At 39.0% G+C, this 14,316-nt stretch overlaps 1 protein-coding gene across 3 annotated transcripts in view; it reads left to right on the top strand.

Annotated features, from left to right (window-relative positions):
• Positions 1-14,316, top strand: part of LOC124596091 (myoneurin-like) — a 70,984-nt gene that overhangs the window by 32,380 nt on the left and 24,288 nt on the right. For 2 of the 3 annotated variants that reach the window (XM_047135086.1, XM_047135084.1), the window contains one exon: positions 1,442-2,087. In XM_047135086.1, the coding sequence (XP_046991042.1) occupies positions 1,461-2,087 (627 nt within the window). In that variant the 5' untranslated portion in view covers positions 1,442-1,460. Of the gene's footprint in view, positions 1-1,222; positions 1,350-1,441; positions 2,088-14,316 lie in introns of all 3 variants that reach the window. The other variant, XM_047135085.1, reaches the window with a different exon arrangement.

Genomic DNA, 14,316 nt, shown 5'->3' with positions numbered 1-14,316 from the left:
AAAAAGAAAGACAAAGTTGGGAAAATGCACATAGTTGATAATATCTGCTGTGTCATCTGAACAAGGCACAGCCAGGGCAAAAGATGAATCTGGCACTAATGCCATAGAAACTCGCCACTTGCACGAGTTCCGCCAGCGCCATGTGCGACACTGTGGATGAAGATATCAACTTTGCCTTGGCCAATTGCCGGCTGCATACAATCCGCCAATGAAAACAACAACGGACAGAAGCCTACTTGGAAGATAGAAGAGCAGCTCTTGTCCACTTGGCTGTAGATCATCATCCAGAGCTGACCTAGACAGGGAATGTCGTTTAGTGAACTCTCAGAAGTGAACAGACAGTTGTAAATTGCATTTGCTGTGTACTGTGAAGTTTTGCTATGATTATTTGCACTTAGCCATTGAGAGCCTCTTTTGTGTTATATTACACACAGTGTTGTAGATTTCATTATTTGACAAGTCACAAAAACAAGTGAACCTTTTTTAACTCATTTGTGTGACTTTGTTAGTAATTTGTTGGAGTGTTGTAGAACATCCATTCTCCTATCCTGTTACCTGACCCTGGGGCATAGCTGTGTAATAGTGGGAGGGAGAAACTGCCTCAGCGGTGTACTGTACAAGAAGCCGTTTCATGATTTCACAAACTCGGCCTGCCATAACAACAGTGGCAACTCGGTCTCCACAGCAGTAGTGATGAGACTTTACAAAACTGGCGACGATGGTTTACAAAAACATGCTCATACCATTCATGCATATTGGTATTGGACATGACTCTCCTAAGCTTTCCACACAGCACTTTACTAAAATCATCCAACAGTGAGATAGGTAACTTTGTAGTGGATCTGCCACGTCTGTGTTAACACTCCACTTGTGCGGTAAGCTTGAGAGAGTCATGTCCAACATGTGAATATACATGGATGGTATGAGAATGTTATCAACTATGTGTATTTTATCAAGTGTGTGTTTTTTATCAAGATATGTGTACATGTGGAGCACCTTTTGTGCTTCCATAAGATCAGATGATGACACTATAAGAAACTGGTCATCTTGGAACAGTAAGAGTTTCTATACTGCAGTCAAAGCATACGAAATGTGCCCTTCATTTACAGCAGTACAGATTGCCCCACAGCACAACATGAGGACTTTACATAATATTTTAGAAGTTACAGTCTGCCAACAAAAATTCTTGTTACAGTTTCCTTTTTAGTTCTTATTGTTGCAGTTTGATGGTGATAGGTAAGATTTAAGACTTCATTGAAGTTGCTTAGAACGCTATGAAGCATAGCAAAAACTTCCGGTTTTGATGGAAATAAGTTTAATCCAGGATTATCTACTTATCCTTTTTATATGTGAGTGTCTTAAAATAAAAAAAATGCGATGTTTGTCACTTACATGCTTTTGGATTTCAGTGTAAATATAAAGCAGTTTCATTGTGTTACAGGTTTTGTTTCATCTAAAGCATGGGCAGCAGTCACTTGCATGTAGTTTGGGACAATCATATCTCCAATTTGCAAACAGTTCTCTACGAATTCTACAATCGTCATAGCTTAGCTGACGTCACAATATCATGCAAGGATGGTACTTTAAAAGCACACAAAATAATTTTATCTGCCTGCAGCCCGTACTTTGAGACTGTTTTTCAGGAAAACCCGTGTGAACATCCTGTTGTTATACTAAAAGAAATATCATGTTATGAGATGCAAATATTACTTCAGCTTATGTACCGTGGGTCCACTGATGTTCCAGAAGAAGATATTTCTGATATCATACAAACAGCAAATGAACTTAAGGTAAAGGGATTTGTTCAAGCTGCAGTGAAGAATGTTACAGAAGACACAGACAGACTAGAAAATGATTCTGGAATGGATCAGCATAATTCATCTACCATGTTGCCCACTAATGATGATCATGAGTATCAGGATGAATCTGACTTACATGTTCTGAAAGACACAAGACAGAATGGAGAAAATTATGGTTTAGAGGATGATGTGGAAGGCAGCAATAGGCTTGTGGACACAAATGACCAGGTTGACAACTCTACAAGTGAGGTGGATCAGGAAATAATGGTATCTTCACCATATTCAGTGGTAAGCTATTCTTATTTCTATTCTAACTGAAAACATTTTGCTATATATGGTTTTTGATGCATACAGAAATGTCACCTGCAGAAAGTACACAGATGATTTGCAGAATTATTTTATTTGGACAACAGTTTAGTCAATAATTAACATCCAAGCTTTCTGTTTATAGGAACGAGAGAGAGAGTGAGTGAGTGAGTGAGTGAGTGAGTGAGTGGGGGGGCGGGGGGGGGGGGGGGGCAGGGGGAGGGAGCAGGGGGTTAACTCTGGAATACCATCAACAACTTTGTGTGTAGTTAAATATCAGGAAAAAATTCATTTATAGCCTTCTTAGTGAAAAGGGTGAGGGGAAGTGGGATTAAGATAATAGAAAACAATGTGTTAGTGCTGAGTCCACATTTTTGCAATTCCTAGGCTGATTGGTGACAGTCCCAATGATATTTCTTCTCGAAGAATTTGGGTTATAATGGGAAGAGAATGACATATGAAAAAGAGGCATTTTTAAAAAATACTGTAGATTGAATTAGAGATCAACATGTTCTGCTACAGTTAACTTATGTTTCTTGCTAAAGGGTTAATTCATCTAAGAATTTATTTATTCTTGCTACTGGATGGAAACTAAAAATGGTCTTCACAACAAAGTTTTGTGCTGTGTTAATCTACATCTACAATGCTAAACTACAAGTCACCGAACGGTTCATGGCGGAGGGTACCCTGTACCACCACTAGTTATTTCCTTTCCTATTCCACTTGCAAACAGTGTGAGGGAAAAACGATTGTCTATATGCCTCTGTATGGGCCCTCATTTCTTGTATCTTATCTTTGTGGTCCTTACGCACAATGTATGTTGGCGGTAATAGAATCATTCAGTAGTCAATTTCAAATGCAAGTTCTATAAATTTTTTCCACAGTTTTTCTTGGAAAGAACATTGGCTTCCCTCCAGGGATTCCCATTTGAGTTCCTGAAGCATCTCCGTAACACTTATGTGTTGTTCAAACCTTTTGGCAACAAATCTAGCTGCCCGCTTTTGAATTGCTTCAATGTCTTCCTTCAAATTGACTTGGTATGGATCCGAAACACTTGAGCAGTACTCAAGAATAGGTTGCACAAGTGTCTCATATGTAGTCTACCTTACAGGTGAACCAATCTTTCCTAAAACTCTCCCAATAAACCGAAATTGACCATTCGCCTTCCCTACCACAGTTCTCACATGCTCATCCCATCTTATAGTGATTTGCAATGTTATGCCCAGATATTTAAATGACTTTACTGTGTCAAGCAGGACACTAGTAATACTGTATCCAAACATGACATGTTTGTTCTCCCTACTCATCTGTGTTAACTTACACCACAGTTAGGGCTAGCTGTCATTAATCACACCAACTGGATATTTTGTCTAAGACATCTTGTATATTCCTACATTCACTTAACTTCGACATCTTACCATACATATACAGCATCATTAGCAAAAAGACAGCAGATTGCTGCCCACCCTTTTCACCAAATCATTTATGTATATAGAGAACAACAATGATCCTATCACACTTCTCTTGGGCACTCCTGATGATACCCTTGTCTTTGATGAATACTTGCCATCAAGGGCAACATACTGGGTTCTATTACTTAAGAAGTCTTCGAGCTTCTCACATGTCTGTGAACCTATTCCATATGCTCATACCTCTGTTAATAGCCTAATGGGGCACTGTGTCAAATGCTTTATGGAAATATAGAAATATGGAATCTGCCTGTTGCCCTTCATCCATAGTTCTCAATATATCATGTGAGAAAAGGGCAAGCTGAGTTTTGCTTGAATGATGCCTTCTAAAACCATGCTGATTTGTGTACATGAGCTTCTCTGTCTCAAGAAAGTTTATTATATTCAAACTGAGAATATGCTCAAGGATTCTGCAGCAAACAGAAGTCAGGGATATTCTGGTGAGTTGTAAGGGATTCTTATCCCAACAATGTTGTTTCCAGATATGAAGTCATATGTGTAATAAATTTGTTTGAAATTGATGCACTCATTCCAGTGTCGCTAAGGAATAAACATTCATTCAAATTTACATATACTATTTGGTTTCTTGGCACTACCTTGTTACTTATTCATCACAGTCTTCAGTCAAATAAGAAAAGCAGTAAAACCTCTCTACAACACAAAGTCAAACTAACTTTATTTACATGTTTCTAAAAACCACAAGACCAATACACAAATTATAGATTTAAATCTTACACAAATGAACTACACTGCATATTGTTTGTCAGAATGGTGCTGCTATCTGTCAAGAAGTGGTCAGACTATAAGTCTAATATGCACTGACATTGTTGCCTGTGAATTTGGCAAAGGAAGCTTGTTCAGTTACTTTTTAGTGAAAATTTTTCTGATATTCAATTGTCAGATGTAAGATAAGTTATTTATATTACTCTTGTTACCTCACTCATACATAAATTAATACTTTACTATCATATCAATGTTTAAACAATATGTTTTGGCCTGCAAATGTAGATCCTTGTTTCTTTTGGTTGGATAGTTTAGTCTATGAGCCACTTATGCTGATATGGTGTCTGACAGGGAAAAGTGACAAGGTGATTCCACAATAATAATTAGTTACTTCCATGTATCACACATAATACCACAAGTCAGATTGACTTCTAAACCCTTTTATATCAAAACTACCAACAGTCATTCTGTCCCTTTGTGATAATTTTGAATTGATTAATTGATATTATTTAAAACCATCTCTGTTGTTATATTTGATCTAATATAGAAACTGACTGAAACCAGTGTGCTTCAGCCTTTGGTGGCACACCTAGAAAATATAAAAAAATCAGAACAACGAATGGGGTATACTATTGTGATGGCATTGGCCACATTACTGCTCTAGGTAGGGAAAAGTGAGCACTATGTAAGCATTCAGAAAAAAATGCATATAAGTTCCTATATCTTATTTTCTTTTTTGCTTAAAAATATTTGGTGTGATACCCCATAATAGGTAGATTCAAAATGTGTAAGTGACAAGTTTCTATCAATAACCTTGATTCAGTGATAATGTCCCTTAGAGTGGCCATTTTACTTCATCTGCACCTGCAGAGTGTAAAGTAATATCAAAGTAATTCCCATAATTATCAGTATTGCTAGAATACTGCTAGTCATAATTTGATGTTATTACACTTTACAGAAGTGCCCACAGGGGCTGCTTTTTCCTGGTACTATATAATTTGACAATTTGCAAATCCCTGAAGCTTCTCTGTTGCAATAGTATTTATGGAATACATTATGTGAATAAATAAATGAATGAATATTAGAGTTGAATCTATAATTTCTAAGACTACTTTGCTGGTAGGCGGTGTTCTTCATAACATTCAAGTGCAAGTTTATTCAAATAGAAGGTGGTGCAGGTACTAAAGTCACAGATATTGTACCATATCAAGATTCTGGAGATGTTCCTTTGTGGTGCAACCTGAAACTATAATGTCATGTAGGTAGTTTACACAACAAGAAACACATTGTGTGAGTTGCTCAAAAAAAAAAAAAAAAAAAAAGTTGGAACAAGGCTGAAGCTCTCAGAAACCAACTGGTTGTACCTGTAGACACCAATAGAGCATGTTGACTACAACTAACTCTCATGACCTTTCATTGAATGGAAGTTGTGACTATACCTCTGACAAATCCAGTTTAGACAAATGCTGTCCCCTAGCCATTTTGTCTTCTGGATGTGGGATGTGGTATGTGTTGACCATAGACTGTGCATTAATAGTAACCTTGAAATTGCCACATAGATGGAGCTTGCCAGTAAGTTTCTTGATAATCCCTAACAGTGTAGCTTGTTGGCTGGGCTATATGGGTTCAGTGAAATCCAAAGCAGTCAGCCTGTTGAGTTCTTCCTTGACTTGATCATGAAGTGCAAGTGGTACTTGCCTAGTCCTGAAGAAATGAGGTTGTGCTTTGGATTTGACAGTAATATACACTATAACATCTGTGAACTTACGTAACCCAAGTGAAAAAAAGTCCAGATATTCCTTGCACAGTTTATCCAATTCCTAATATGACACAAGGTCAAAAACCAGGCTAATCGAACCAGCAACTGTGAGTCCCAATGTTGTAAAAGCATCCAAGCCAAACAAAGTTTCTGTAAAAATACTGTTCACTACAAGGACGGACAATTGCTGGACCACCATCCTGTATACCATCTTCATTGTATACTGTCCAATAATAAAGATTTTTTTGTCTGTTATAATTGTAGGATGGAGCAAAGTAGAAGACAATGAAGGAGAGCAGAGTCAAAGATATAAGTTACAATTAATAAATGATCCTCTGTGCCCGTATCTACTTGTAACCATATGGTGATTCATTAATATGCACATTGATGAACAGCTTTTAGAAACAGTAGCAAGACTGTCACATGCAGGGCTAATGATGTTCATGTCCTTAGATTGAGAGATTGAAACTGCAATCAGTCCTGACTGTGCTTGGCATACTGCCACATTGTGTCCTTTCTACAGTGGTGGCAAGAATACTGATACTTTGCGGAGCTGTTTGTCTGGAATGTGGAATTTGGAAATGCTGTACCACCACGATTTCCACTTCCAGAGCTATACTGGAACATGAGTGCCTACCATTGTCTAAGTTGACAGCAGCTGCTTCCATCCAGGAATCTGTCAGCCTGGTGAAAGAGTAATGTCATACAATTTTAAAATGGAGAGGACTTCTTATAAAATGGGGTCTTCAAATTGCAGTGTCCATTGGTGGACCTCTTTATTGAGAGCTGATTGAATGATTGCACCCAGAATCATAGTATCAGCATAAGACTCCTTAGACTGGGGAGTAATGAAATGACTTGTAACTCTGCATCCCAAGTTTGATTTAATTGACAGGATTCCTTCCTGCATTGGTAAAATTCCCATGTCATGGAAATAACTTGGCTATGTTGGTGGTAATATGACATGAACAACTGACGCATTTCATTAAATAAAAAGAGTGCAGGACACTGAAAAGCGGCTAACTTTCCTAGTAAGCGGTACATTTGGGAAAAGATCCACAACAGGAAGAGTGCTTTAATGAAATCATCATCCATTACTTTGAAGGCCATGAAGTGTTGTAGTGGACATTTCTCATGTGCCTCCCAACCCTCAATGGCCTCATCATAGGTGGGGAAAGGTGATGTGTAAGCTAACGAGTGTTGAGGTCATGCTAACAGGCTGATTGAAACACTGTCCAACATGGCCACGTGCTCTTGATGCTGCATTTCCAGCTGTTGCTGCAGTAAGTTTTGAAGTGCTACCAACAAGGATGTGCATGTCAAGGTCATCACTTTGGCAAGAAACTTGTGACCATTCAACTGAACTCATTGCCATTTGTGTAATAACTACACTCACAAATAAGTACTCACAAGAATGAAAATCATGCTAACAAAAATTGTTTAAAGGTTCCATGCATATTCTGAGTGCAATGCCAGGTCGAATCTGATATTATATACTGAGAGTCCTGAGAGCAGGGTCAAGTGAACACACCTTAATAGAATGATGCCTGTGCCTGTGGTGTGTGCCACCAAGGTGCCGGTATGGTCCGAGTGTTTCCACATTAATGAACTTCTCAAAAACATTAAAACAAATACTTAGGCCAAAATCTGTACAAACTCTTTAAAGTTATATTTACGACAACACTGCTCTTACTCCATTGAACAATATTTAACTGAAATGTAGTGTATATATGAGAATGACATGCAGTTTAAAGATGTAAACTTAGAAAAGTAACTTTTGTAATGTATTGACTTTTCCATAGTCTCGTACATTAACTGCTTTCATAAACAAATGAACAATAAAAATACAATGGAGTACAATGCTGGCATGTTTCCAAACTCATAGATAAGGTTTCAAACAATACTGTACCCATTCGGTGTTTTTCAAAAACAAATCATTGTTATGTGCAGATGTTTCACATTAAAATATCTCACTGATACATTTTGTTTCACATGTTGCTGCCACAGTATTTTCTGTCATGTCCAGTCTCTCTTAGTGTGGATTTCATGATATGGCTTCTTGTTCTTATTTCTTCAAAAATTGTCAGTGTGTCATCTTCTTTTCTTTCTGATGTCTTTTCTTCCCTATTACAAGCAAATATCATGTGATTAAGATAGCATTTTATGTTTGTAGTCTTGCTAGTCAGTCTTGTGCACCAACTGGATCAAATGTCATGTCTTGTCGCTCACTGCTTCCTATGTCGTTGATAAGTGTTCCATGTTTTCTGTGCTATTTGTCCTCTCTTTCTGTGTGGTTTTTGGTGTCTTGTTGTTTCCAAAATTAATTATCTTGCAAAAGCTGATTTCAATTCTAGGTAGCTCTAGTATTTTCATCTCAGCTAGTCCTTCTAAATAACTTGGTTATGCACTGGATTGTTTTGCTTTTAAGTCACATTTCTGGAAAAATGCCTTTAAAGGTAGGTTAACTATTTTCTAAATGTAGATTCCTCGTGGAATAAATTTGTAAAATCAGCACTTGGTTAAATTATATTAGCTAGATATTTAGATTTATGCTTACAGTCCCATCACATTTTACACAATTCCTCAATCATATTTCTTTCTTTATTAACCCCCTTCCTTATGACTGCCATTACTTCTATTTGTTCCTTAAATATGCTTTAAGTGTGGTTTTTTTGTTCTCACAGTGGTTCATGTTTTTGGCATTTTTCTATGTTGTCTTATGCCTAGATTTCTCTTTCTCTACTATTGTCATCTGCTCTTCCGTTCTCACTTTCTGCTCTAGTTTAATCTGTTATTGCCTCTTTCTATTCTGGTTATATGTTTTGTGTTATGCGATTTTGCTTTTCTATTACTGGTTTGAGACCTCGTTTTACGTCTTTTGTCACTCGTACCTGAATTATGTCATATTTTTCACTCTTTATTTACACCTTTATCAATTTTATGAGCTTTCCATGAATGTGAAATTGTTTTGATAGCATCTTCAATTCCGGTATTCTTGTCCATTACATTAATGCCCAGCAATCCTGATTGCTGTGATTCTGATTCGATTTTGATAGTACATATTGTTTTTTTTCCACTCTGATCTTATTGTTATAACTCAACATTTCTGCAACATTAACTATAATTATCATCATAGAGTCAAAACTATGGTTATACAAACATCAGTAACTGCATAATTAACAATGTTATCCTCCCAAAAGGCAAAAAACAGTTCTATGTCAAAGTGCACATACTTTTCACAACGGTTTGTTCTTTCTGTGTTAACTGCACTGGCTTCTATTTAGTCTACTAATTCTGTGGCATGATGATTTTTCTAATATGCTTATGTGAGCTGTAACCTTTCAGTACTAATAATCCTATTTGATATTGTATCTCATATTACAGCATGTAGGCTCAATCACATAGTTTCTAACACACATTCTGACTTGTTATTACTAATACAATACAATCCAAATTGTCATATACTATAACTGATACCTAGCACAGCCTCCATGCCAGAGCTTTTGTTAAAATTTTGCCTCTCTTCCTTTGCATTTTCTCACCATAAAGTAAGTTCATGGCATGTTGCACTTACAGTAGTTTTACTACTTATTTCTTTATTCAAAGGAAACCATGGCAGAGACATCTTTTTTCTCTCTTCCTCCTCCCCCTTGTTTTCTATTTTGAATAATGGAAATGTACTCACATAGTCATACTACTAGGAAAGAAGCCTTATCTGTTATGGGCCATACCAGGTTGAAAATTAATGACTAATTGCTCCAAAACTGTGGAGCTGTTCCACAGTACCATTAGGAGTCCAATGCTAGGCGAAAATCTGGTTCATGGCAGGCAATGTTGAAAGTGCTTTAAAGACGTGTGACTCAAACTGTTTTCTCTGTATCTTAGGGCTACACTGAAACAGACAATCCATTTGTGAAAGTGCATCATGGTCACAGATGCTGCTGTTGCACCTTCCATTGGATAGGCCTCAGGTCAATATGTCCAATCAATGTCAGGCAGTAAAATATCTTTCAATGCTTGTAAAGATCTATTGATGTCAATATGAACATGCTCAAGTCACTGACTAGGTGGAGTGAAAATACTGAGTGGAGATGGTAACATGCTGAGTTATTTTGTTGTCCTGATAAACTGCTAGAACCAAGAGGCTCTGTCTACCCTGTCCAAATCTTTAGCTACTAAGGAGGCTGCCACGTATAGGCAAAAGTGTCAGAACTTCCTGGCTACCACGTCTAGCCCATTGTATCAAATCCTGCCTCTCACAAGTGGCATGATTTTTGGAGTTGATGTCATGCTTAATCCTGGTAAAAACTAGTACTATATCTCTGTCTCAACATACGTACAGGGGCCAATATTACAGGCAAGCAGAAGGTGTAACCTTGCCAGTATGTTCATGGACAGATATGAGGAGAAGTCATTAGAGATGGCTAGATACAAACCATATGCTTTTTCAGGAATGTGGAGGATACCTTTGTGATCTGGCCTCATGGTAGGGATAGGCTCACTGATTTTCTGGAACGTCTAAACTCACGTCACTCAAATATGGAACTGGAAAAGGATGGCCAGTTGCCATTTCTGGATGTATTTGTCAAGTGTGGCACAAATGCTTCATTTGGACACAGTGTGTATTACAAATCTACACACACTGATTTATACCTGCAAGCCAGCAGCTGTCACCACCTAGCACTGAAGAATGGAGTTCTGAAGACATTGGTCCACTGGGCACACACCTTGTCAGACCCAGATAGTTTGCGAGTAAAAGTAGAACACGTACAGTCAGTGTTCTGCAAGAATGGATGCACAGGCAAACAGATTCAGAAGACTCTTCAACCAGCCATGCTGCCACATGATCTAGAAGAAGAACAAGATGAGGCAAAGACGCTGGCATACCTGCCCTATGTGGGATCTATTTATGCCAAAATCAGCGGGATTCTCAGGAAGCATAACATCAAGTGTGTGTTCTGTCTTCTTGCCAAAATAAGAGGACTACTGAGAAATGTGAAAGATGATCTGGGACTATGAAAACGAGGATTTTATAATACCTTGCCAGTGTAACATGCCTTACATTGGCCAAACAATAGGAAAGTGGACATCAGATGCAAAGAACATCAGATGCACACCTGATTAAGACAGGCACCTAAATCAGTCATTCCTGAGCACTGGCTGAAACTCAGTCATTCCATGAACTATGATGAAACAAGGGTTCTGACATAGACCATCAGATACTGGGATAGTGTTATAAAAGCGTCTATAGAGATAAAGGTGATGAAGAAGACACTAGATACTCAATAGAGGTTTGGATCCTGCTCTGGAGTTGCTGAAAACCCAAAGGGGACAGCAACAGAACTCCACAAACAGAAGAACTGATGGCATGTACAGGAGGAATGAACCCCAGACAGAGCACCAAGTGCAGTGCACAGAAGATGGAATGTCACAGGACACTTGGAGTGGGAGAGGGCCACAAAGAGAACACTTAAAGCTGCACTGGACTATAGATGAAACACCAGCACACAGATGGGGACACTGGACCAAAGACATAACAGCAGCACTCGGCCTGGTGCACCAGACCAAAGAGGAAATGCCAAAGAACATTTCTAGTGGGAGCAGGTTGCAGAGAGAATGCTTGGAACCACAAAAAAAAAAAAAAAAAATAATAATAATAAAAATAAAAATAAATATATATATATATATATATATATATATATATATATATATATATATATATATATATAACGCAAATACATAAACGATCAGCTAAACTCCATCGAAGAAGACTTCAGAAATTTCAACACACGGGATTTCTACAGGACGTTCGCCAACCAAGTCAAAGGATACTCACCACAGAACCTCTGCTTCAGAAAAGAAGACGGAAAACTGGCACTTACCAACAAAGAAAACTGTGAAGAGCTCGCGAAGTACTTTTCAAAATTACTAAATTGCCCGGAACCTAACTCAACCTTCGAACCCCGAGAACCGGCCAACGCACCGGAAGACTCACCATCACCAACAAAAGAAGAAATCCTCCACTGCATAAAGAAACTGAAAAACAACAAGGCAGCCGGTGAAGACGGAATAACGGCAGAACTGCTGAAGAACCTAGGACCAAACTCGCTAAACGAAATCACACAAATCATACAGAACACCTGGACAACCGAAATCATACCTGACGACTGGAAGACCGCACTCATTCACCCGCTACACAAGAAAGGTGACAGGACAGACACAAACAATTATAGAGGAATTTCCCTGCTACCGGTCATCTACAAAATTCTATCAACCTGCCTTCTCACCAGAACGCAAGGACAACTGGAACCCGCCATCTCGGAATACCAAGCGGGTTTCAGACCCAACAGAGCCTGCCCCGAACAAATCTTCAACCTGAAATCAATCATAAAATCCCACATGACAAGCCCCAAAAAAATCATCTGCACTTTCGTCGACTTCAAAAAGGCTTACGACTCGATCGACAGAAAGTCCCTCATCCAAATCCTCAGAGAAAAAGGCCTAGACCAAAAGACCCGAAGACTAATCGAACAGACACTAACCAATACAAAATCCAAAGTCAAATTCATGGGCGAAATCTCGGACCCCTTTGAAATCCACACTGGCCTAAGACAAGGAGATGGACTATCCCCGCTATTGTTCAACATCGTCCTGGACAAAGTAATGAGCGAATGGGAAGCTGAAGTCAGGAGACAAAACACCTGGAGACCAGTCACATTAGGAAGGAAAAGACTGGAAATCCCTTACCTAGCATTCGCAGACGACCTAGCGATACTGACCTATGACCCAACATCAACAAAAGCACAGATCGAAATCCTGAAAGAATGCGCCGAGAAAGTCGGCCTACAAATCTCTTTTGAAAAAACGCAAGTCCTAACAAGAGAAGGCGACGACATCACAACCAAGTACGGCAAAATTAAAGGGGTCACACACTTCAGATACCTAGGCGGAATCATCGAACCGACCGGAACAGAGAAACTGGCTTACGAAGACAGACAACGGAAGACACGGAAATCACTAGGCATGGTACGAAACGTCTACAACAAACAATGCATTTCCAGAAACACCAAGATCAGACACTATAACACAGTGATCAAACCCGCAGTACTGTATGCCAGCGAAACACTAGCACTCAACAGGAAAATCAAAATTGAAGAAATCAAAAAAGAAGAACGCAAAATCATGAGGAAAATTTTAGGAGGAAGACCCACACCAGATGGCTACAGACTACAGAAGAACTCAACAGTAGAAGCATATTCGAACATCGAGAACGATATGAGAAAAAGGCGCCTTAAATTCTACGGACATTTAGATAGACTCCCTGAAACAAGACTCACCAAGAAAATTCTAGAACACATCAAGACACTTAAAGTCTCGACACCCTGGATGGAAGGAGTCCGAAAAGACCTACAAGCAATTGGCACCACAAACACCACAGACAGAAGCACCTTCCGAAAACACATAGACAATTGGGAAGTAAAGTCAGAAGCGCTAAAACAGCGGACCAAACAAGAATGGTCTGAGGAGAGAAAAGAGGCCCTCTCCAAGAGAATGAAGGAGTACTGGAAGGACAAGAAGAACAAGCCTTCAAAGTCATAAGCTTAACGATTTCCTTTTAGGGAAAATTCGCCAACAATAATAATAATAAATAATATATATATATATGTCTGCTTGTGTTTGTATATGTGTGGATGGATATGTGTGTGTGTGCAAGTGTATACCCGTCCTTTTTTCCCCCTAAGGTAAGTCTTTCCACTCCCGGGATTGGAATGACTACTTACCCTCTCCCTTAAAACCCACGTCCTTTCGTCTTTCCCTCTCCTTCCCCCTTTCCTGATGAAGCAACTGTTGGTTGTGAAAGCTAGAGTTTTGACAGGTCGATAGACATACAAACAAACACAAACATACACACAAAATTCAAGCTTTCGCAACCAACGGTTGCTTCGTCAGGAAAGAGGGAAGGAGAGGGAAAGACGAAAGGATATGGGCTTTAAGGGAGAGGGTAAGGAGTCATTCCAATCCCAGTAGCGGAAAGACTCACCTTAGGGGGAAAAAAGGACGGGTATACACTCGCACACACACATATCCATTCACACATATACAGACACAAGCAGACATATTAAAAGGCAAAGAGTTTGGGCAGAGATGTCAGTCGAGACGGAAGTGCAGAGGCAAAGATGTTGTTGAATGACAGGTGAGGTATGAGTGGCGGCAACTTGAAATTAGCGGAGATTGAGGCCTGGTGGATAACGGGAAGAGA

Source organism: Schistocerca americana, chromosome 2, assembly GCF_021461395.2.
Source record: "Schistocerca americana isolate TAMUIC-IGC-003095 chromosome 2, iqSchAmer2.1, whole genome shotgun sequence".
Taxonomy (NCBI): domain Eukaryota; kingdom Metazoa; phylum Arthropoda; class Insecta; order Orthoptera; family Acrididae; genus Schistocerca; species Schistocerca americana.
The sequence above is the reverse complement of the archived record's forward strand: the minus strand, read 5'-3'. Positions and strand labels throughout refer to the sequence as shown.